A 21,166-nucleotide genomic window follows, 5' to 3' on the forward strand; every position below is an offset into this window, starting at 1 on the left:
GACGCGGGTCGAGGCGGGCCACCGGGCGGCGCTGCTCCTCGGGCTCCAGGGCTGCCGCGCGTCCTGCGGGCGACGTGTGCCTCGATTTCCCCTCAGGACCCAGCCCACGGCCGCCCGGGCTGCCGGGGGCGGCTCCCGGGCTGCCGGAGGTCCGGAGCGGGGCGCGTGCGGATCCCGCTCGGCGGAGACCCTGGCGCCCGGGACAGGGAAGGGTGGGGTCGGCCGAGTGGCTGCGGGAAAGCGGGCGGGCGCCGAGCTGCTGATTCATCAGGTGTCTGCGTCCGCGTCTCTGCCGCGCGGGGGTCCTCACGGGCCGGGGGCGGCGTGCGGACGGCGCCGGGAGCCCTGTCGCGCCGCCGCGGCTCGCTCTCACGCGTGCCCGAGCCCGGAGGGAGACTTGCTGAGTCATCAGCATGAGGTCACTCGACGCTCCTCCTGGTGCGGGGGGGCCCCGAGGGGGCTGGAGGGGCTGGGGGCCGGGGCCGGGAGCTCAGGGGCGAAGGGGCTGCGGGCGGAGCGCGCGGGTGGAGAGGAAGTGGAGGGGGCCCTCTTGCAGGTCGTCTCGGGGCTAGGAGGTGACGCACCTGGCCTGGCCATCCGCTGCCTGGCGCTCTCTTCCCGGGTGGCGGTCTGTCCCCTCCTCCTTCTGAGGCAGTTCCCCAAACTGGGAACTCTGAGCTGAGAGGAGCGAAGGAGCGTCCTGGGCAGCCCCTGGCCAGAGCGGGAGGCAGTGTCAGGTCGTGGGCTAGAGTGGACAGGGCTCCTGATGAAGCGATTGGGGCCGCTCCACCAGGACATTACAGCGGGATTTCGGAATCAGTGCACATGTCAGCGGGCTCTGCATCTCTCTCCGCCTGGTTAGGGTGGTGGGAGCTGGCCGATACTTGGCAGTGGGCACAGCAGATGGCCTGGTGTGGACGGCATGGCAATGCCCATGACCTCAGAGCTATACCTACCCGAGGTTAGCAAGGAAAGAGGGACCTGGTGGGTGTTTGTGCTTCAGGGAAAGGCCACTCAGAGGATGGGTGTACTGAGCTGGCCCTCCGGCTTGCATGGGGCAGTTCCTGGCGCTGGAGTTCAGGGCTGGGCCAGGTCAACTTTTTGGTTTGTCCTCAGGGTGCCACCCCCCCCCACATGTCACATTTTGTCCCTGGGGCTTAAAGATGTTTTCACACTTTAAGATCCTTTGCTGTCGTTTTATCCCCTGGGAAGAGGTGGATTCCTGGAGGGTACTGATTCCTGTACAAAGGTTCTCTGTGCTCCTTGAAGTTAGGTGTAGAGGCTCTACTGTGGCTTCCTAGCCCAGGGCTCCCTAGAGGAGCTGGGCTGGGGTGTGGGCAGTGTCCACAGGCATACCTGGCTCACCAGGGATGGCAGGCCAGGGTGAAATTTGTTCCTACTTTGTCCGGGTCCAAGGGTTGGGTTCCAGAGCAGGGGGATGCCACCCAGAACCTGCTCGTGGACAACTGTGTCTTTTTCCTGCAGTGAGTTTAGCTTCAGGAAGGATTCAAGGGTTGCTCTTTTGTCAAGGAGAAGCTTCTCAATTGAGCGGGTAGATGGTGAGTGAATCTATAGGGCAGGCAGTTCCTTTGTGTTTGGCCCCTGTCTCTGGAGCCCTCTCCTTAGCACATCCCCACGGTTGTCTCTGCCCCTGGTTGGGTAGAGGGTGGGGGCCAGAGACCCTGGCTTTGCTGAGACTGTCTGCACGTGCCTGCACACACGGTGCACCTTTGATTAGGAGCGATTGGCTGCGCTTGTGCTGATTTCAGGCCTTCTGCAGAGGGCGAAATCTGTCGAGGAGGCACTTTTCCACTCGCTCCCAGCCGCCACTTGTGTGCCATCTCTTCAGGAAGTCTGTATTGTGCTTGGGGGGTGGGGGGTCTGGAAAGCTGGTGTCATGGCCACCTGGGCCCACCTTTGCTGGGGAACCAAATCCTCCAGGCACGTGGGGCAGATGGACTTGAAAGGATCCGAGGCTGAAGATGGCCCTGGTCCCTTTCTCAGTCCTGCCTGGGTGTGAGATGGGGTACATCCCTGCCCCACCACAGCTCCTGTGAGATGACCAGAAAGCTGCAGGACCATGTGGCTTGGAGCAGTGGTACCTGGGATCCCTCCTCCAGACCCCTGCATCCTGAACCATGTAGCTCCCTGGGTCAAATCTGGACAGTAGGGGGTGGAACAGGGGAGGGGTAAAACTCTGGCTTAGGGATCTGCAGTGGGCTAAATGTACAAAAATGCCCTGGCCAGGCTTTAGTCAGACACCTGAGGGAGGGCTGGGCTGCAGAGTCCATGGGTGGGCGGGGTGGCTCTTTGTCTTGAGCTCCTGGCTTTGTGGGCACTGACCCAGGCTGGCCTGAGTGGTTAGGAGAGCCCTGTGTGTGGGCCTGGTGGCTGCTGCTCTGACCCTTGTGAAATAGCCTGGTGGGGTGGAGCAGGGGACAGGATGCTGCAATTGCAGTCCCAGGCTGGTTGCTCCATCAACGGCAGAGGTGGACAGAGAGGGCCGGGTGCGCCTCAAGGTTGGGATCTCCTGAGAAGGGTTGGAGTCAGTTGGAAACTCCCGCCGCCTCCACTCCAGCTTAGCAAAGTTAGGTGTCTGGAGGAACAGAGGAGCTCCAGTGGGGATAAGCCCCCAGCCCTTCAGGAAGCCGGGCTTTGTCTTAGTGACTGCAGGAGGTAGGACCCCTGGCACTCAGGCTGGTGGGCTGACCAGCCTTCCCTCGGGTCCCCTGGGCTGTGCTGACTTGGGAAGGGGGGATGAGACCGGGAGTGGTGATCTGCTGAGTCAGTGTGACTAGCCAGGAACAGCCACTCCGGGTTATTTTTAAAGTTGGTGGCTTCCTTCTGAGGCCGCCCCTCCCGCTTGGCTGGCCTTCTGATCTCCCCCTGCCCCTGTTCCTGCCTCTCTCATAACCCTTTGGTCCCAAAGGGCAGGGCTCACAGGGAGCAGTCCCGCCCCCGCCCCCCCAGGCCCAGGCCCACTGCAGGCCTGGCAGGGGGTCAGGTAGGGGGACATGGGCAGGCTGGCCTGGGAAATCAAGCCCTGATCTCTGCCCTGTGTCTTGTAGAGAGAGTCTGCTTGCTGTTTTCCCCGGGTTATGACGACCCCCAATAAAGGAAGTAAGGCCTTGAAGGTGAGTCAGGGGGAGGAGGACATCGGGGGCGTGGGGGCTGGTGGGGGCGGGGGTGCTGCCCTGACTGCACACCATGCCCCAGGTGAAGCGGGAGCCCGGCGAGAATGGCACCAGCCTGACTGACGAGGAGCTGGTGAGCATGTCGGTGCGCGAGCTGAACCAGCACCTGCGCGGCCTCTCCAAGGAGGAGATCATCCAGCTGAAGCAGCGCCGGCGCACACTCAAGAATCGCGGCTACGCGGCCAGCTGCCGCGTCAAGCGGGTGACCCAGAAGGAGGAGCTAGAGAAGCAGAAGGCGGAGCTTCAGCAGGAGGTGGAGAAGCTGGCGTCGGAAAACGCCAGCATGAAGCTGGAGCTCGACGCCCTGCGCTCCAAGTATGAGGCCCTACAGAACTTCGCCAGGACCGTGGCCCGCAGCCCCGTGGCGCCGGCTCGGGGTCCCCTCACCGCCGGCCTGGGGCCCCTCGTCCCCGGCAAGGTGGCCGCCACCAGTGTTATCACAATCGTCAAGTCCAAGACGGACGCCCGGTCGTAGGGATGCGCGCTCGTGGGGGGGTCGGCAGCCCTGCCCCCCTTTCTCCCCTGCCCTTCCTGCTCCCCCTGCCCCCACAAAGCACAACCTCCACCGGGCGCCCGCCTCGCAGAGCCCCTTTGATTTCGTCTTGTTGTCGTGTGTCTCGTATGTTGGGATTGGTCCGTTTGGCGGTGGCTGGGTCACCCCTTGCCCCCTTGTACCAAGGCCATAAGGGGCCTAGCGTGTGTGCCCGTGAGGATGGACAAGGGAGCCGGAAAGGGGTGGGATTCTTGTGCCCCTGAGCAGGGGACTGGAGGGGGCCCGCTCAATTCCTTCTGACAGACACGGAGGGCAGCTTGGCCCTGTTCTGAGGAGCAGGTGCCCCCTTGGCGGCTAGGGGCCATGGGTGCAGCGTGGGCCTAACGCATTGCACTGAACAAGACCAAGGTCACTGGTTGTGCGTCTGTGAAGGCTGTATCCACTGTGTCCTCGCGACGGGTCCGTTGTCACTGTTTACATGATCAACTTGTGTGGTTAGATAGCGCTTGACTTAAAGGAGAGTCCACTCCTTTTACGAAGTTATTAAATTATATGTTTAAAAGCTAAAGAAGATGAAAAAAAAAATGCAGAGTATTTATAAAACTGTCTTTTTAAAAAAAAAAATTAAAAAGCAAGAACATTTGACCCTATCCTTGGAAAAGGGAAGAAAGTGTAATAGAACCTTTGCTAGTTTAAAAAAAGAAAAAACACAAAGTCCTTTCTTGTAAACTTCTGGAGAACTCTTTGTGGCTGTTGGAGTTTAGTTTTTATATACACAGAGTTATCAGACGTTATTTATAAAATTTAGTTTAAAAAAAGATGGGAAAAAAAAAAAAAAAAAAAACCGCAAAACCCCCCTCTGTTCCCTAACGTCCCCTTTGATATCTCTTTTGCAATTGTACCGAAAGTGACTTACGCCTTGCCCTTTCTGCTTCCGTCTCTTGCCGGTGCCGTGGTTTTTGTCGTGCCTGGTGAGGTCTTGTGCGGCCGTAATGTGCTGGTGCTTCTGGTGACCTTTGACCTGTGGGTGTCACTTCTCGTGTCTGCTCGTGTTTGTTTTTTGGGATTTGATTGTGTTCTTGTTCCTGCTGGCTGGCTGGCTAGGCCAGGGCGCCAGGCAGTGCGGCCTCCCATCCCTCCAGAGATGCCCTGTGTCCCTGGGTAGCCCACCCCTGCTCTGAGTGTATGTTGGATGCGGATGATGAGCTCAGTCCTTGCTGTCTCTGCTGACTCTTGGCTATGTGCGTGTGTGGATGCATGCATCTGGCACTTGAGCTGGACCAGTGGCGGGACAACTGGAACTGGGGGCTTCCTGGTATGCCTCTAGTCTTGCGCTGCTCCGGCAGGGACCCAAGAGTCACTGTGGGTCTCGGCCCAACCATGCTGGCTGTCTTCCTCATTGCCTCCCAGCCATCGGTGTGGGCTGGGCCTCAGCTTGTGGCCCACACTGGGGGCTGTGACCCCCACCGCCCACTTGTCCAAGAAGGGTTTCAGAGCTGGGGTGGTGCTTCCCCAGGAGTAGGACTGGGCCCACCTGAGGTGGCCCCTTCTTCCATATTCCTGCCTCACCGCCAGGGCCTGTGGAGGTCTCCAGCAGTGCCAGCAAGGGCTACGACCTCCACCACTGGGCCTCTCATCCCCCTCTCCCTGCACAGGCCGGCGGCTCTCAGCTCCAAGCCTTCTTCCACCTCTGAGATCCGTGTCTTCCAGAAATAGGCTCCTGGGCGCTCAGAGGGACTTCTTTCCGGAGCTGAGTCACCTCCCCATCCTTGGAGGGGAGTGTCAGGGCAGCCCCCAGAGAACACAGGTACACAGACTGATGGACAGAGCGACCGCTCTCTTGTTGCAGTTATGCATGGGTGTGACCTCTGGGGTACCACCTGACTGGCCTACAGTTGGCTCGGTGACTCTAAGTCCCTCAGTTTGAACTGAGACATGAGCCAGAAAGAGTGCTCATGACCTGTGTTAAAGCAGGCCAGGCCTTCGTGTCCTCGCTGTGTTCTCGCTTCTGGCCCTCCGAGCAGGCTCACCACTCATGACGCGTGTTAAGGCCCTCGTGTCCTCGTTGTGTTCTCACTTCTGGTCCTCTGAACAGGCTCACCGTCCATTTGCAGTACCTGCACTGAGGGCAGACTGCGAGCTTGGAGAGTAGAGGCAGGGAGTCGGCTCCATGGGGCCGGGCGGCAGGTGCGGGGGCCTTCTCGGCAGGCAGAAGCTGCTCGCAGTGAGAGGCATGACAGGCATGACAAGGCGGTCGTGATCTTGTCACGTGTGGATTAGCACTGCTGGCCTCCAGGTCTGAGGGAGCCCCCCTCTGCCCCTTCTCAGTTTCTCAGCAGTAGATCTGTGTCTCCCTGTGTCTGTTTGGTGTCTTTCCGTTGCTCCCGTTTTCCTGCCGTGAGGGTGTTGTGTTCTATTTCTTTATTGCCCTCCTGAACTTTTCTGACACAGCGTGTCGAGGCTTGGGCTAAGGCCAAGTCTCCCAAACTTGTCCGCGACGTAAACCATGATACGTGTCTTCCTCTGGCCCTGATCTGCCCCCGTTCTTCCCGCTTCCCAACACGGACACTCGGGTTTCAGAGAACAAGCCGGCAGTAACAGGTCAGCTCTGCTCAAAGCATCCGGCCCCAGCTGCTGCTCTGTGGAAGCTGTGTGAGGCACTGGTATGTGTGCCAGGCACCTCGCAGAGGCTGCATCTGTGCACACCTGTCTGTGCTGCATCCTCTGGTGTTGGTGCCAGGCCACTGCTCTCATCTGTCACAACCTGCTCTGGCATAGCTGGTCAGGTTGTCTTGTCCCTCCCTTTCTGGAGTGGCCACAGCTGAGACTTCGAGCCAGAGCCTGCAGTACTGTTTCCGCTCTGGGATCTTGTGCGTTTTTATTTTAGGCTGTGGTTTGGTGGAAGGAACCAACATGTTAACGATTTTCCCTCCAGAAACCACTGAATAATTCTTTTTGGCGCTTTTTCCCCATTCTGCTGGCTGTCAGTGGTTTGGGAGCAGATGGGGAGAACCCAGAACAAGCTTGGTGCCACTCTGAGGCAGAGGGGGTGCTTGTAGGATGGCCCACAGTCTGTCCTGCAGTGTGTGTGTGTATGTGTGTGTCTGTCTGTCTGTCTGCGCGCACGCGCACGGCCTGGGTGTCGGCCACACCTGTGTGGGTCACCGAACCCTCCACCCACCCCCTGGAGCAGCAGCCTCCACACTTGGGTGCCCTACTGGTCTAAACCCTGTGGAATGTGAGATCTCCCTGTTTCCAGTGACCCCAGTGGGCTTTGCCCCCACCTCCTCTCCATTCCTCATCCTGCTTAGCCCCGGAAGCCTTTAAGCAAACGGGAGTGGGTACAGAAAGCTGCTCCTGGCAACTTGGGGCACCAGGATAAGGGCTGCCCGGAGTCCTGTCTGCAGCCCTCGTGGCGCCCATCAGACCTAGGGCAGCGGCCGGGCAGCGGGGGGCAGAGGGGTGGCCTCCGGGCCCCACCCGCCCCGCGCAGTATTTATTGCTAAATTATTGTCCAGGAGGGGCGGCGCTGGGCCGGGCCCCCCGGGTATTTATTGCTGTACATAGTGTATGTTTGTGATATATAAGGTTTTCTTTATTTTGTATATGATCAATAAACACCTTTTAAAGAGACTTCACAGGTGCTTCTTTGAGGAGCGGTCGGAAGGGGCGGGCGGGCGGGGCGGGGCGGCGCCGGAAGGGTGGGGCCTATCGTGCGCATGCGCCCGGCCGACCGGCTGCCGGGGAAGCGGAAGCGGAAGCGCGGGCGCCGGGAGCGATGGCAGCCGGTGGCCTGAGTCGCTCGGAGCGCAAGGCGGCGGAACGCGTCCGGAGGCTGCGGGAAGAGCAGCAGCGGGAGCACCTCCGTCAGGTAGGCCGTCTTCCGCGCCCCGCCGGAACCCGGCTCCGCTCGCCCCTCACCGCTCGCTCGCCCGCCCGCAGGTGTCCCGCATCCTGAGGAAGGCGGCTGCCGAGCGCAGCGTGGAGGAGGGCCGGCTGCTGGCTGAGAGCGAGGACCTGGTAACTGAGCTGCAAGGCCGGAGCCGGCGACGCGAAGGCCTGAAGCGGCGCCAGGAGGAGGCGAGTCCCGCGGGCCGGCCGAACTGGGCGGGGTGGCAGCAGGTGTGGGTAGCTGGGAGGCGAGCTCCCCGGTGTCCAGGGCGCTGTGCCCGTTCCGAGGGAGGCTCGGTGGCATTCAGCCGGAGCTGTCATCTGCCCAGGATTGCTCCACCCCACTTTGGAACGTCCGGGGGATGGGAGGTAGGAACGAAGGATGGGCTTGTGACCAGCCTCGGCTCTTCCCAGGTGTGCGACGACCCGGAGGAGCTGCGGAGGAAAGTTCAGGAGCTGGCCAGCGCCGTCAGGAACGCTAAATATTTGGTGGTCTACACAGGCGCGGGCATCAGCACGGTACGGAGGCCCCGGGCTGCGCCCTCCGAATCCTCGCAGACAAATGGAGAGGGTGCTCCATGAGTTACGTGGCTGCTGGCCCCCCGGGGTGGCCGTGGGGCGCCCTCTTCTGGGTGGAGGCACCCCAGTCCCAAGAGAGCCTGTCTCAAAGGTGTTTTCATTTCTTGTGAGAAACACATCCGGCCCTTTTGGACAAGGAGCTGAAAGATCCCTAAAGGGGTCCTGGTGGCGCCGTGGGTTAAGCAGTGGGCTGCTAGCTGAGAACGATGAAGCTAGCTGCTCCTTTCTCCTATAAAGAGTCACCACCTCTGAAACCCAGGGCAGGTCCGGCCATGAAGGTCACTAGGAACCGGAATCAAGTCTTTAACAACGGTTTTTTGGTTTATAAAATGTCATCTCCTAACACTTCTAAAGATGCTTGAACTCGGTTACTACAGTTAAAGATAAGGCAGAGGGGGGACACTGGACCTCCCCCTTTAGTGCCTGCGGTCACCTCATTGGGAGGGAAGGAGGCTCGCCGTTTGGCCCCCAGTTACTAGTTCGAAGCCAGGTCTACAACTGCTTTCTGAGTCCTGATTCCTTGTAGGTCCCACACATTGGAGGAAGGTAACTAGAGAGTCAGGCAGCAAGAACTTGAGTCACATCAAGTTTGGGGACGCTTTACAGAAGTGCTTGCAAGTGGGACTGGCACATTCTCCATGGTCACGTGTGGAATGTCGGTCACACGGGGCCGCACAGATATGCCACCAGTGAGTCCTGTTCCAGAGAAACCTGTTGTTAACGATGACAAGGTGCAGAAGCAGAGCCAGTGAGGCTGCGTGTGCAAGGTTGCAGTGACAAATCCAGGCTCTGTGCTCAGTAGGACCAGGAAGTAGGGAAACTTGATTCAGGCTGGCTTCTGGGGGGAGCTGGCCTGGAAGCAGGGCCCCGTAGGGAGAACGTAGAAGGCACTCATCGTTCCAATCTGGCCGTTTGAAGAGCAGTCAGTGACCTTGATCGCCACCTGCTGCTCATTAATTTGCCAAGCAGACAGGTCCCTCAGCCCGAGAGCACCTGAATCCTCATCTCTCAGATTGGCTGCTTTCCTGGGACAGGAGCTTGGGAGATGATGTATGTAGACTTGGCTCTGAGAAAGTGGGGCAGGATTCTCAGTTATCAGGGTACAGAAGAGCTTGGGTTCTACGCCTGCCCAGCCCAGCCCTGAACGATACATCCTGGAAGGGCTGGGTGCTGAGAGGAAGGGACAAGCCAGGAAAGTCAGGCGTGGGGGCAGGGGGCGGGTGGTCCTGCGCCAACCCAGAGTGAGGCAGGAGTTCTCACGTGTTCATTCGGTAAGACCCTGTCTCCAGGTTTTTCTCCTTTCTTAACAAGCAGGCAGCTTCCATTCCAGATTACCGGGGCCCCAATGGAGTGTGGACGCTGCTGCAGAAAGGCAGGAATGTCAGGTAGCTGGCCTCTTCCCATCTGCCCACCCCGGGACTGCCACACTGAGGGGGCAGGGGCTGGCAAGGAGTCCAACCCCACAGCGCCCTCACCACCTCCCTATTTCCGGCAGTACCACTGACTTGAGTGAGGCCAACCCGACCCTCACCCACATGAGCATCACCCGTCTGCACGAGCAGAAGCTGGTAAGCACCACATGGGAGCCCAGGGCGGAAGGAGGCTGTGCACAGGCAGCACATGGAGGGATCTGAGATCCCGTGTGACCCCAGCCTACCTCTCCAGGGCCCTGAGGCCCTTCCTAGCCAAGAGAGGAGCTGCCTCCACCAAGTATCTCACCCCTCCAGGTCCCTGTCCTGTTCCAGCGCCCCTCAGGTGTAAGTTCCCTTGTCCTCTCCCCAAAGTACCCCTTGTCACCCTGCCAGGTACAGCATGTGGTGTCTCAGAACTGTGATGGGCTCCACGTGCGGAGTGGGCTGCCACGCACGGCCATCTCAGAGCTACACGGGAACATGTACATCGAGGTACGGGACCTGGAGGGAGGGGGGCAGGCTTACCACTCAATGGGCTACCTCACTTTTCGTGGCGCTCCCCTCTCACAGAACCCATCCCCCAGGTCTGCACCTCCTGCACCCCCAACCAGGAGTACGTGAGGGTGTTTGACGTGACGGAGCGCACAGCCCTGCACCGGCACCAGACGGGCCGGGCTTGCCACAGGTGTGGGGCCCAGCTCCGCGACACCATCGTGCACTTCGGGGAGCGGGGCACGCTGGGGCAGCCGCTGAACTGGGAGGCAGCCACCTCAGCTGCCAGCAAAGCAGATACCATCCTGTGCTTAGGTTCCAGTTTAAAGGTACGAGGTGTCAGCAGCAGCAACACCAGAGCAGACCGAGCCAGCTGGCCCCTCAGTGATGAAACCCAGCTAAAAAATCTCCACATGTGTGTGCATGTGCACTGTCTGTCCCCACAGGTCCTGAAGAAGTACCCACACCTCTGGTGCATGACCAAGCCCCCCAGCCGGCGGCCCAAGCTCTACATCGTGAACCTACAGGTAACTTGGGCCCAGGGCTCAGAAGCCTGCCACGCAGATTGGGACTTGTTATGGGGGTTCCCCACTGACTGGGCAGGGACCCAGGTAGGAAGCGAGTGTGTGTTCATGCCCCTCTTCCCACCTCAGTGGACGCCCAAGGACGACGGGGCCACTCTGAAGTTACATGGGAAGTGTGATGATGTCATGAGACTCCTCATGGACGAGCTGGGCCTAGAGATCCCCTTGTACAGCAGGTGAGTGGGTGGACCTTGGTCATCGTCCACTACACACCCGTGCCAGTGGGCCATCCTGGGTACCGTACATGGTGGGGGCAGTGTGCAGGGCCCTGGGCGGCAGCAGATCGGAGCACATAGAACTTAAATTGAAACTTAATGCAGAATTTGTGATGATGTCGCTGCAGCGTGTGTACCGAGTAAAAAGTTTACACTTTCTCTCTCTGTGAATTTTCAGGGTCTTTAGGGGAAATCAATAACTTCTTTTAATCAAAGGGTTCAAGAAGTTAAGGATTCCTTCAGCTTCTGGGCCTGGCAATTCTTGTATGTTATGTCTGTGGTGTTCTGTGAAGTGGGTCTATTGTGTACTGTACTTTGCGTTTCTTTACTTATTTTACATGAACTTAGCTCATTTTCCTTTATCAGTGCTTCTCTGTATCTTTGGTTCTACATCTCAAATCAAATGTTGATTTCTTCACAATGTGCTCCGTAGGCTGTGCCTCCCTGCCCTTCCCCCGTCAGCTCCCACACTGCCCATCCTGTCTAGAAAGGGGAAACAAGTGAAAAGGGCCCAGAGTTGCTAGGACCTGACCCTGGCGGTGGGGGCGGCCTACATACCCTGTGTGCCCAGCCACCTGGGTGCACAGCTGCATACACACCCCGCCAAGTCTAAGGGCGCATGGGGGTGGGGGCGGAAGTCAGCTTTCCCATCCCCGGGGCAGGCAGTGGCCAAGAGACCAGCACACGTGCCTCAACTCCACTTTCTCTTCTGGTAGGTGGCAGGATCCCATCTTCTCCTTGGCCACCCCATTGCTTGCTGGTGAGGAGGGCAGTCACAGCCAGCGACCACTGTGCCGAAACAGAGAGGAGGAACTATCCAGTGGCCAGGACGCCCCATCAGGCCCGGCTCCTGCTCGAGGCGGCTGGTTTGGCAGGGGCTGTGCCAAGCGGATCAAGAGGAAAAGGGTCACGTAGTCTGGTGCTCAGCGAAGGACATGGTTGGCACTTTGCAAGCTGCCGGACTCTCATTCAGGGCGAGGGTTAACAGGCAGCTCCCCCAGGGTCTGCTTCGAAGAGTCATCAGCAGCGAAGTTTTTAGCCATTTGCGCGCCTCTGGGAAGCTGTAACTCCTGCCCCTTGCACTGCTGCGGGGACCTCTCCCAGCCCCGGCCCCTAGGTCTCCAAGGAGAGGGGGTTTTACACCTGGCGGCCAGAACCAGCATATGGCTGCCTTACCTCAGTCACCAAGCCCGTCTCAGGAACAAGTCCCTTTCTACCACTTTCTTCGGGTGTGCGGCAGGGCGGTGGCTGCGAGCCCGGCGCTCAGCCCTTTTTATCCTTCTTATTAAACATCTCTGCACTGTTCCCCCCGTCTCCAGTGATTCAACCGCCCCAGGGCACTGCGCGCGTAGGACCCCAGGGGACGACTAGCACTCGGCCCCAGCCTCTGCCTGGTGCTTGGCCAGTTTGAAGGATCTTGTGGGCGGGGCCTCAGAGGCTGGGCTAACCTGAGGGCCGTTGGCTTTGCGGGAACCCGCGCTCCAGAGACTGGAAGGCTCACGCCGTGGGCCAGACGAGTAGGTGATGCATTCCATTGCCCTGGAGCTGCAGGACTGGGCTGGGCTGGGCTCCAGTGGGCACCGTACGCGATTGGCCAGACGCGAAAGCGGCAGGGGTGGAGCCGGGGCAGGCAGCCCATCTCATTGGCCAACTGCAGATGGGCCTCCTGGGCGGGGCCCCAGGGACCCGCGGTGCGCACAGTTGGCCAGACAAAATTGGGAGACCTGGGATGGGGCGGGGCCCAGGCAGTCAGCACTCGCCATTGGCTGCGCGCAGCGGGGTGAGGTCCGCGTGACGCTGCGGCGCGTGCGCGGGGCGGGTGGCGGCGCGGTGGCTCAGTCTCAGGGACTATCTGGGAACGGGCCTGGCTGCGCAGCCGACAGACCATGATCCGGAACGGGCACGGAGCTGAAGGCGCCATGGACAGGCCAGGCCCCGAGGGCCGACGCGCCGTGCGGGTGTGGTGCGATGGCTGGTGAGCGCGGGTCCGGGGGCGACTCGGCCCAGGCGTCCGGCCACACTTGGGCCTGGGGCTGCGGAGTCCAGACGGGAGGGAGCGACCGGCGTCCGAGTGGTGCTGCGCCCAGGGCGCGCGCGGAGTCTGGGTCGTTACGACTGTGGGGGCGTGGGCTGGACGACCTTCCCGGAACCTGGACATGGTGCTCCCAAGGCCGGGGCTTGGTGTCAGGCTGTTGGAGGACCCCGATGACAGCTCTTGTCCCGAGGCCTCTGCGTGTTGGTCTGTGAATTTTCAGCAAGGGATATGGCAAGACAGGCCCCTAGGCGTCGCGTAGCTCCTCCCGGACCTGGTGGCCCGGCAGTTGGGTGTGAATCCAATTCTGGCCCCAATGTTTCTGGGCCATTAGGAGCAGATACTGGACGCCCGATGAGGACGACATGTCTGTGGGGTCTTCGAAGACCAGCCTTTCAGCGGGGTGTCAGGACCAGTGTCTCCTGAGCCCACTTCCTTCCCAGACAGACTAGATAGAGAACGTTTGTGCTGCCGGGAGTACCACAGTTACTGCTAACTTACTGCTTCTGCTGTTTGCGTCTCTCTGTCTTTCCTGGAGGGGAGCAAAGAAAAACCCCCTTTTGGCTAGAAGTTGGACAATTGCAGGAAGACCCTAGCCCCAGCCCAGGCCTTCAGAGGAGAGCTCCTTGCCCGGAATCAGCTCAGGGAGAAAGGACATGGCTTCGTGGCAGTGGACTCTGACCCTGGCCAGTCCCACTTTTATCCCAAGTCCTGTCCAGTGTGCACACAGCCAACCTGTTGGGGTGGGGTGGGATGACAGCACTGAGTAACCCCACTCTGTAGAGGGAAGACAGCGGTGCCTGGCACCAGGCGAGTCATTTGGAGAAAAGGCCCAGCTTCTCTGTTCAGCAGGCAGAGCTGTACGGCCCTCAGGGAGACCCTCAGATACCACCAACGCTCCAGCAGGTACCCAGTACAGCCTTGCAGTTACGTTCACTTGGAAACAGACCCTGAGTTTGAGGACAGAGCTCTAGGATTCGTGGGGAAGGAGGTGGTTGTACATTTCAGAAATTTCGGGAATAAGCGATTCTCAGGCCCTTGCCTTTTTGTTGGGATTTTTTCTTTAGCGTTGACCCGGGACTATAAATTGACCTCTGGGTGGTACAAGGTCTTACCCCTGACCCCTGAGGTAATGTAGATTTTGCTGGAAGCATTTCTGCTCCTGGCAGATTGTGCTTGGGGAGAGGATGAACTTGAACTCTTGTCTGCCCTCACACTCGGGCCCAGGGACCAGAAGTGTGGAGAGCAGGCAGTCTGCATCTACTGCGACAGCCCAGCCCCTACTGCGGGACCGGACTCGAGTTGTGGGCCAGAGGCCGCAAGGGGCTGACTGTCTTGCTCCTCGGCAGCTATGACATGGTACATTATGGCCACTCGAACCAGCTGCGCCAGGCACGGGCCATGGGCGACTACCTCATCGTGGGTGTGCACACCGATGGTGAGCTGCAGCTGCCAGTGCTGGGACGGGGCTCCAGCAAACCTGTGGCCAGCCCGCTCCCCAGACTCACTGTCCGTCCTTGTCCTTTCTCCTGCTAGAGGAGATCTCCAAGCACAAGGGCCCCCCTGTGTTCACCCAAGAGGAGAGGTACAAGATGGTACGGGCCATCAAGTGGGTGGACGAAGTGGTGGCTGCAGCACCTTATGTCACCACGCTGGAGACCCTGGACAAGTACAACTGTGACTTCTGCGTCCATGGCAGTGAGTGGCGTGGGACCCAGCGCCCCAGGCTCCCTGGTGCTGATGAGAACCTGTATGACATCTCAGCCTTGGGGTCCCTCCAAGGGTCCGAGAAGAGCTACGGGTTCTTTCCCCAGACACAAGATCACGCTGGGTGGGCAGGCCTGACATGGGGAGGTCATAAACCCCATAATACCACCGCCTTGGGGTGAGGGTCCTGCTCTGTGTGCATGGTGCCCGCAGATGACATCACGTTGACCGTGGATGGCCGAGACACCTATGAGGAGGTGAAGCAGGCAGGGAGGTACAGGTGAGCCCGCTATGTTCTCTCTCTGGGCGAGGGTGCAGTGGGTTCTAACTGCAGACCTTCGAGCTTTAGGGGAGGAAGGAGAGCGTTTGCTTTGACTGTGGCCCCCCGCACATGTGGTGTCCTCTGCCCGCATGACCACATCACTCTGGAGACTCAGAATCTGTGTCCTAGCTCATTAAACTCTTGAGAGCCCAGTGTGGTCAGCAGCAGCTCCTTGTAACCATGAAGCTCTGAAGCCACCTCAGAGACAGTGTAGCCGAGTGGGGCCCTTCCGCCTCTGACTGACGCAAGTCTCTGTTTGTGGGAGGAGCCTAGTGTCACAGCCTGAACCCTGCCCACCTTTCCCCCAGAGAGTGTAAACGCACCCAGGGTGTGTCCACCACTGACTTGGTCGGACGAATGTTGCTGGTGACCAGGGCACATCACAGCAGTCAGGTGAGCTCGAGCGAGCCTGCCAGGGTTTCGGGCATGCCTCTGGGGACCTGGCTGGGCTGAAGGAAGGGGCTGCTCCCTCGCCTGCAGGCCAGCCTCACCCTGCTCTCTTCTAGGAGCTGCCGTCCGAGTACCGAGAGTACGCAGACAGCTTTGGCAAGGTGAGTGGTGCCCCTCACCCACTTGGCCATCCCGGGAAAGGGGGAGCTCAGAGCCTCCCGCTGAGCTTGCTCCCAGCCAACAGTGGGGCCCCTGGGAGGAGGGCAGGCACTCAGCAGCCAATACCTGGAGGAGGCTCTGACCGGACGGCCTGGCCTCTCTCCCTCTGTAGCCCCCTCACCTGCCACCTGCCAGGGAGACACTTTCCTCAGAATGCTCCTCCCAGGTGACCAGACGGTGGCCTCAGGGTACCTGGTCCCCGAAACCTGTGTCTGTTGGCCACTGGCCCCTGCCTCCTCCCCCAGGGACAGTCGCTGGCCCGAGGTGTTGGTGCCAGCCTCAGGACGCCCCTGCCTGCTGGTGGTGTGGACCGGTGATCTGACCTACCTGCTCCCTTGCCTGGGCCGTCAGCCTGGACATGGGACGAGTAGGAGGCCTGGGCTTCGTCCCCTGGCTACAGACACAATTGGAGCGCTGACCTGCAGGGCCCTTCCCCCACCCTTCCATCCCCACCCCCACGCTTCCCAGGGCAAAGGGACAGGCAGGGGCCCAAAGCCCCCAGTATGCAGAGGGGACTGGGCCAGGAAGGCACTGGGAACCTCCATGCTGACCAGTATCTCTCGGCTTGCAGTGCCCAGGGGGTCGAAATCCCTGGACGGGGGTGTCCCAGTTCCTGCAGACGTCCCAGAAGATCATCCAGTTTGCTTCTGGGAAGGAGCCCCAGCCAGGCGAGACTGTCATCTACGTGGCTGGCGCCTTTGACCTCTTTCGTATCCTTGGGGTGGGCTGGGATCACCCTGCCTGGAGCTTCCTGTACTGCCTCTCGGTGGCAGCTGGGGGTAGGGAGCAGCCAGTGGGTGGCTGGGTGCAGGAAGGGCCCCTCCCTTAACACGGGCTCAGACATTGGGCACGTGGACTTCCTGGAGAAGGTGCACCAGCTGGCGGCGCGGCCCTATGTCATCGCGGGCCTGCACTTTGACCAGGTGCTCACCTCACCGGTGTCTGTTGATGCTCCTGCAGATGGGAACGGGGGTGGGGGGCGGGGGTTGGAGACAAAGGAGATTCCCCCTCACTGCAGTCATGTGGGGTGAGCACCCCAGAAGACAGGAAGAGGTGGCAGAGACAGCTGGCCCGTTTCCCCTCCCTAGGAGGTCAACCACTACAAGGGGAAGAACTATCCTATCATGAACCTACACGAGCGGACCCTGAGTGTCCTGGCCTGCCGGGTGAGTGGGCTCCGGGGGGAGAGGGCCTCCCAGTAGCCTCGGGCCCTGGCTGGTGGGGCTGGCCTAGCAGACTGCCTGTTGTCCCCTAGTATGTGTCTGAGGTGGTGATCGGGGCCCCCTATGCAGTCACCGCTGAGCTCCTGGACCACTTCAAGGTGAGGCTGTGGTGGACCCAGAGGGAGCTGGGCTGGGGAAGGGGTACCAAGCGGTTGCAGCCGCCCACCTGGAAGGCTCCCTGACCACTGTTCCCTCCCAGGTGGACCTGGTGTGCCATGGGAAGACAGAAATTGTGCCCGACAAGGACGGTTCTGACCCATACCAGGTGGGTCTGTGGTGGTCCTTGTGAGGTGTGCTGTTGCCTGGCACCCTATTTGTACAGTAGGAGTGGTTGTCCTCATTGAATGGGAGGGCACATCTGCTAAGTGAGTGAGCACGGCCACCTTCCCCTCCGCCCTCAGGAGCCCAAGCGGAGGGGCATCTTCTGCCAGGTGGATAGCAGTAATGACCTGACCACTGACCTCATTGTCCAGAGGATCATTAAGAACAGGTGAAGCTGCTTTATGGGCTCAGCCCCGCTGAGGGGAGTTGTGGCCCATGCTGAGTAAGGCTTACCCCTGCCTCTCTTCGCAGGCTAGAGTATGAAGCAAGGAACCAAAAGAAAGAGGCCAAGGAGCTGGCCTTCCTGGAGGCTGCTCGGAGGCAGGTGGAGAGTGACTGTGACCTCTGACCCCCAGGGGCGAGGCAGCCAGCTCAGCCTGTGCCCTCACCTGCTCTGCTTCCTGTGGCTTAGAGGTGTCCACTCAACTCAGTGAAGCTCAGAAGCCGCCTTCCTCCCCGACCCCAGGCTGTCTGAGCCGTGTACAGAGGGCATGTAGGCTACGGCAGGAGCTGGACACCTTGGACCAGAGATGCAGTTTCTAGAGTACGGGAGGCTCAGCGCCTGCCCTCCCTCAGCTCAGGGCTGCTCAGACAGTGGGGCAGGCCTCAGTGGGACAGGGAGGCGTGAGCTCCAGCAGGGTGAGTGTGGAAGAGGGCTCCAGGAGAGAGGGACGGGCACTGCCCCTTCCCTCCCCAGTGAGCCTGTCCTGCTGCCTCGCTGCTTTCTACTGACTTCACCTCACTTGCTGCTCTTTGCCACTCAATAAAGGAATTCCTGGGAAGCTCTTCGTTTGACTCCCGGCCCTGCCAACCCAAGCAGCCAGCGACCTGGGCCAGGGCAAGGGTTCCCACCACATTACACGGGAACCACCACAGACAGGGTCCCCTCCTCCCAGGGCCTCGCTCTCTGGGTATCTGTGGCAACACAAAGGGGGGGTGGGCTTCAAGTGAGGAAAGTGTTGTAAAATCTCTTGCTCTCCCATCCTTTGCAGAACGGCTTGTGAGGGGCCCCACAGTCTGGGTGCCTCTGACTGTGTCTGCTCTTTCACAGAGAAAACGGGTTTTTGTCCTTTGCTTTTTCTTGACATATTTGGCAGTTTCAGGCGAGTGTAAGTTGTGGGGAGGAAGCACTGGACTGCTGCTCTGCTCTGAGCCCACCCATCTTCCACCAGGCAGTTCCAGTGGCCTCACAGGACCTTGGGAACCAGAGCGCCAACTCCCACACTTGGCCTTCCTGGCACTCCTGGGGACCTCCCTGGCCAGGGGTCCTCATTGTGTTGGCCTCTGAGATGGTAGATCTTGAGTGTGGGTGAGGTAGTGGAGGGGGCGCGGGGGTGTTAACCTGGTCATTAGATCCAAGTTCCCATTAGATCCAAGTTCCCACCTGCCCAGACTGCTTCCTCTTGGCCCCAGCACCCCTGGCTTTGTCCCAGCCTCCCAGGAGCTGCACCCTTGGCCTTGCCTGGAGGCTCCCTCAGTTCATGACCAGCCAGATCTTTGGGGGACGTCTGAAAAAGGTGTACCTGCAGAAGGATCCCCCCACCCCAAGGGACAGTGTGTCACGAGGAGCTGCTAGCAGCAAACAGGTGGGAGGGTTGCCTAGAGTGAGGTGCCAGTTCTAGGAGGCAGAATTTTTTAGATGGCTGGTGGGGGACCCAGGGAGGATCTTCCGAGGAGCTGCAGGTACAAAGTGGGAAGGGGCTGGTTAGGAAAAGTCCCTTGCTTTGTGGGGGCACAGGGCTGAAGACAAGCAAAGCCAGGCAACAAGGGGGTGGGTAACTGCTGGAGGACCCCCCACCCCCAAGAGGCTTCACCCTCCACTGGAGACTCCGCAGCACCCCACCGCTCTGAGGCTGTTTGGATTCTCGATTTATTTAGTCGCTTAGTCATTTACTGGGAAGAGTGGTCTGGGGCCATCCAAGTGGGACCGGGGGCCGGGGACCGGGAGGACGGGGCTGAGCGTAGTCGCCACCCAGTTCAGGCGCGCTGGCAGTCGGCGGCGCTCAGTGACAGAATGACGTCCGCTTTGCACTGGAGAGTCCCTCCGCCGTCGGGGAGCCTAGTGCAGCTGTGCAGACTCGGGGCGACGTGCCGGATGCAAACGGCCTGTGCGTGTGGGCGTGAGCTGAAGGGGGGGCTGGCCTTTCTTACCTCCCGCCGGCGCCCCACCCACCTTTCCACCCCTCACGCTGCCCACACCCCACCCACCTTTCCACCCCTCACGCTGCCCACACCCCACCCACCTTTCCACCCCTCACGCTGCCCACACCCCACCCACCTTTCCATCCCTCACGCTGCCCGCACCCCAACCCTCTGCGCCCCCAGTCCCGCCCTCACGAGGCTCCGCAGGCCAGGAAGCAGTTCTGGGGATGCTTCGGGTTGGGCCGAGGGTTGCATCCTAACGGGGGACTCTGCGCGCCGTGCGTACGGGGACCTTCGGAAGCTGGAAAGCAGCCCCGCGGCACGGCCCACGGAGTAGTAGCTGGGTCCCGCCGGCAGCTTGTACCACCCGCGCCCGGGCAGCGCCAGCAGCAGAACCAGCGACAGGGTGGCGGCCACCAGCATCACGGGCCGGGCCATGGGGATGCGGGTGGGCGGTGGAATGGCTGCGGAAGGCAGCGGCTAGACGGGCCTTATATCCGCGGTGGGGCGGGCGGAGGGGTGGGGTGGAGGATGAGCAGGTTGCGGGGGTGGCAGAGCCCGCGGCGCCGGGTGAGCAAGCGCGCAGGCGGGCGGCGGCGCTGGGGCTTTTGAGACCCCCTACGGGCCTACCCACTCCCAGGATGTAGCCGCGCTTGTGCCCCTTAAGGCGGGGGAGGGTTGAAGGTGGACCCCAACGCCTCCTGGGGTCTGAGTCTTCGCCCTCCACCCTCGGCGGGAGCCCCACAACAAACAGAGCTGGCTGGAGGGAGAGGACCTGTCAGGAGGAGGGGGTAGCATGACCAGGTCCCATGGCCTTCCAGCCCCTGGCCTGGGGCCAGTCCCCTCACTGAGCATACGGTTCATCAAAGGCCACACAGGGAAACTCAAGTTAACTGAGCTCCCACCGGGTCAGGCACCCAAGATGCACAGGACGAGGACCACCCAGTAAGAGAAAGGGCAGCTTCCTACGAGGCTGGACTTTCTGCAGGTGGCGTCCAGGCCTCATATGAGGGTGCTGCAAGAGGGGAAGCCTGTGAACCCTTCTGGATAATATGGGGGCAGCTGGGCTTAGGTCACAGGGAGGCAGTGACAGGAGGGAGGGGTCCAGGAGTGTGGGGGGCTGCTTCGGAGGATCGTGAGGCCCACTGTGAGCTGGAATCCTGGGGAGTCAGGACACCTCCATCAAACAAAGTGAGAACCCCATCGGAAGACCTCTGCTGAGTCCCCCCTGCCAGTCGGCTCCTCCAGGTCTCCCTGGATCGCCATTGAACGGGAACTCCTGGAACTTGCACAGGTGGCCGGCAGCTGGGGACAGACTAGCAGGATGGGAAGGGGCACAGAGTAGCAACGAAGTGGCTGAGTTAACTTTGTCCACAGCGGCAGGGCCCCAAACACACTGGTCAGAGACTGACACATGTCCCCAGGGAGATGGGAACCCTGCTGAGCGCTGTTTGGGAGGATGGGCCGGGTCACATTGCTCCTGTTAGCTGGTATACACCTAGGGCCCGAAAGGTCCGGCTGAGTGCCGGGAGCCATCAGCCTGAGTCAGCCTGCTGAAAACACAGGCACTAAGAGATGTTTATTCATGAGAGTTTTAATATCCAGACTCCTCCGCACGTCAGTGCACCAAGAAAACAGTGGGGCCTCCAGCGAGGCTGAGAGACGTTAATGAACTTCACCTACTGAATAAAATCGTCAGCTCCGCAGAGGGAAAACAAACACCGTCCTTGGTTCAACTCTGCCACATGGGGGGTGGGAGGCTGTCCTCAAGACCCCAGCTGGGGATCAGTCCAGACAGAGCAGGGGTCTTGAGAACCCGGGCATGAAGCTGCGGGGGTAGTAAATACGAGCGGACCTGTAGGGGAGCTGGGGAGGGGATACCGCGTCTAGACTAAGCTAGGGGGTTAGCGAGTCCGGCTGAGCGGGAGGCTGGGCCCCGCCGCCGCTCGC

The 21,166-nt window shown here is 60.4% G+C and overlaps 4 protein-coding genes across 4 annotated transcripts; 3 read left to right on the plus strand and 1 right to left on the minus strand.

The window, feature by feature from the left end:
• The first annotated feature begins 3,098 nt into the window (after positions 1–3,098).
• On the plus strand, positions 3,099–3,669 carry MAFG (v-maf avian musculoaponeurotic fibrosarcoma oncogene homolog G). The gene is made up of 2 exons (XM_006869496.1): positions 3,099–3,134; positions 3,217–3,669. Exons 1-2 carry the CDS (start codon positions 3,099–3,101, stop codon positions 3,667–3,669), a joined length of 489 nt encoding a protein of 162 aa, XP_006869558.1.
• A 3,773-nt stretch (positions 3,670–7,442) lies between these two features.
• On the plus strand, positions 7,443–11,775 carry SIRT7 (sirtuin 7). Its single transcript, XM_006869497.1, has 10 exons — positions 7,443–7,558; positions 7,630–7,767; positions 7,993–8,097; positions 9,472–9,542; positions 9,653–9,725; positions 9,963–10,061; positions 10,154–10,390; positions 10,508–10,588; positions 10,715–10,821; positions 11,577–11,775. Exons 1-10 carry the CDS (start codon positions 7,466–7,468, stop codon positions 11,773–11,775), a joined length of 1,203 nt encoding a protein of 400 aa, XP_006869559.1. The 5' UTR covers positions 7,443–7,465.
• Positions 11,776–12,746: 971 nt separating this feature from the next.
• On the plus strand, positions 12,747–17,423 carry PCYT2 (phosphate cytidylyltransferase 2, ethanolamine). Its single transcript, XM_006869627.1, has 14 exons — positions 12,747–12,835; positions 14,242–14,330; positions 14,429–14,590; positions 14,813–14,879; positions 15,230–15,314; positions 15,428–15,472; positions 15,643–15,696; positions 16,102–16,240; positions 16,371–16,453; positions 16,619–16,696; positions 16,786–16,851; positions 16,953–17,018; positions 17,155–17,243; positions 17,327–17,423. The coding sequence occupies exons 1-14, from the start codon at positions 12,747–12,749 to the stop codon at positions 17,421–17,423; spliced, it is 1,209 nt and encodes a 402-aa protein (XP_006869689.1).
• A 1,628-nt stretch (positions 17,424–19,051) lies between these two features.
• On the minus strand, positions 19,052–19,654 carry NPB (neuropeptide B). The gene is made up of 2 exons (XM_006869628.1): positions 19,412–19,654; positions 19,052–19,180 (listed from the first exon to the last, which is right to left on the minus strand). Exons 1-2 carry the CDS (start codon positions 19,652–19,654, stop codon positions 19,052–19,054), a joined length of 372 nt encoding a protein of 123 aa, XP_006869690.1.
• Positions 19,655–21,166: the final 1,512 nt, after the last annotated feature.

The sequence above is a fragment of the Chrysochloris asiatica genome, unplaced genomic scaffold, assembly GCF_000296735.1.
Source record: "Chrysochloris asiatica unplaced genomic scaffold, ChrAsi1.0 scaffold00132, whole genome shotgun sequence".
In the NCBI taxonomy this organism is placed as follows: domain Eukaryota; kingdom Metazoa; phylum Chordata; class Mammalia; order Afrosoricida; family Chrysochloridae; genus Chrysochloris; species Chrysochloris asiatica.

What these genes read in the sequence shown, in the direction of transcription:
- MAFG (XM_006869496.1), top strand. Translation starts at nt 3,099, where the DNA reads ATGACGACCCCCAATAAAGGAAGTAAGGCCTTGAAG. An exon ending in AAGGAAGTAAGGCCTTGAAG is followed by an intron (nt 3,135 to 3,216) that starts GTGAGTCAGGGG and finishes ACCATGCCCCAG; the next exon opens with GTGAAGCGGGAGCCCGGCGA.
- SIRT7 (XM_006869497.1), top strand. Translation starts at nt 7,466, where the DNA reads ATGGCAGCCGGTGGCCTGAGTCGCTCGGAGCGCAAGGCGGCGGAACGC. An exon ending in AGCGGGAGCACCTCCGTCAG is followed by an intron (nt 7,559 to 7,629) that starts GTAGGCCGTCTT and finishes GCCCGCCCGCAG; the next exon opens with GTGTCCCGCATCCTGAGGAA. An exon ending in CAGGCGCGGGCATCAGCACG is followed by an intron (nt 8,098 to 9,471) that starts GTACGGAGGCCC and finishes CTTAACAAGCAG; the next exon opens with GCAGCTTCCATTCCAGATTA.
- PCYT2 (XM_006869627.1), top strand. Translation starts at nt 12,747, where the DNA reads ATGATCCGGAACGGGCACGGAGCTGAAGGCGCCATGGACAGGCCAGGC. An exon ending in CGTGGGTGTGCACACCGATG is followed by an intron (nt 14,331 to 14,428) that starts GTGAGCTGCAGC and finishes TTCTCCTGCTAG; the next exon opens with AGGAGATCTCCAAGCACAAG. An exon ending in AGCTCCTGGACCACTTCAAG is followed by an intron (nt 16,852 to 16,952) that starts GTGAGGCTGTGG and finishes GTTCCCTCCCAG; the next exon opens with GTGGACCTGGTGTGCCATGG.
- NPB (XM_006869628.1), bottom strand. Translation starts at nt 19,654, where the DNA reads ATGGCCCGGCCCGTGATGCTGGTGGCCGCCACCCTGTCGCTGGTTCTG. An exon ending in TTCCTGGCCTGCGGAGCCTC is followed by an intron (nt 19,181 to 19,411) that starts GTGAGGGCGGGA and finishes CCACACGCACAG; the next exon opens with GCCGTTTGCATCCGGCACGT.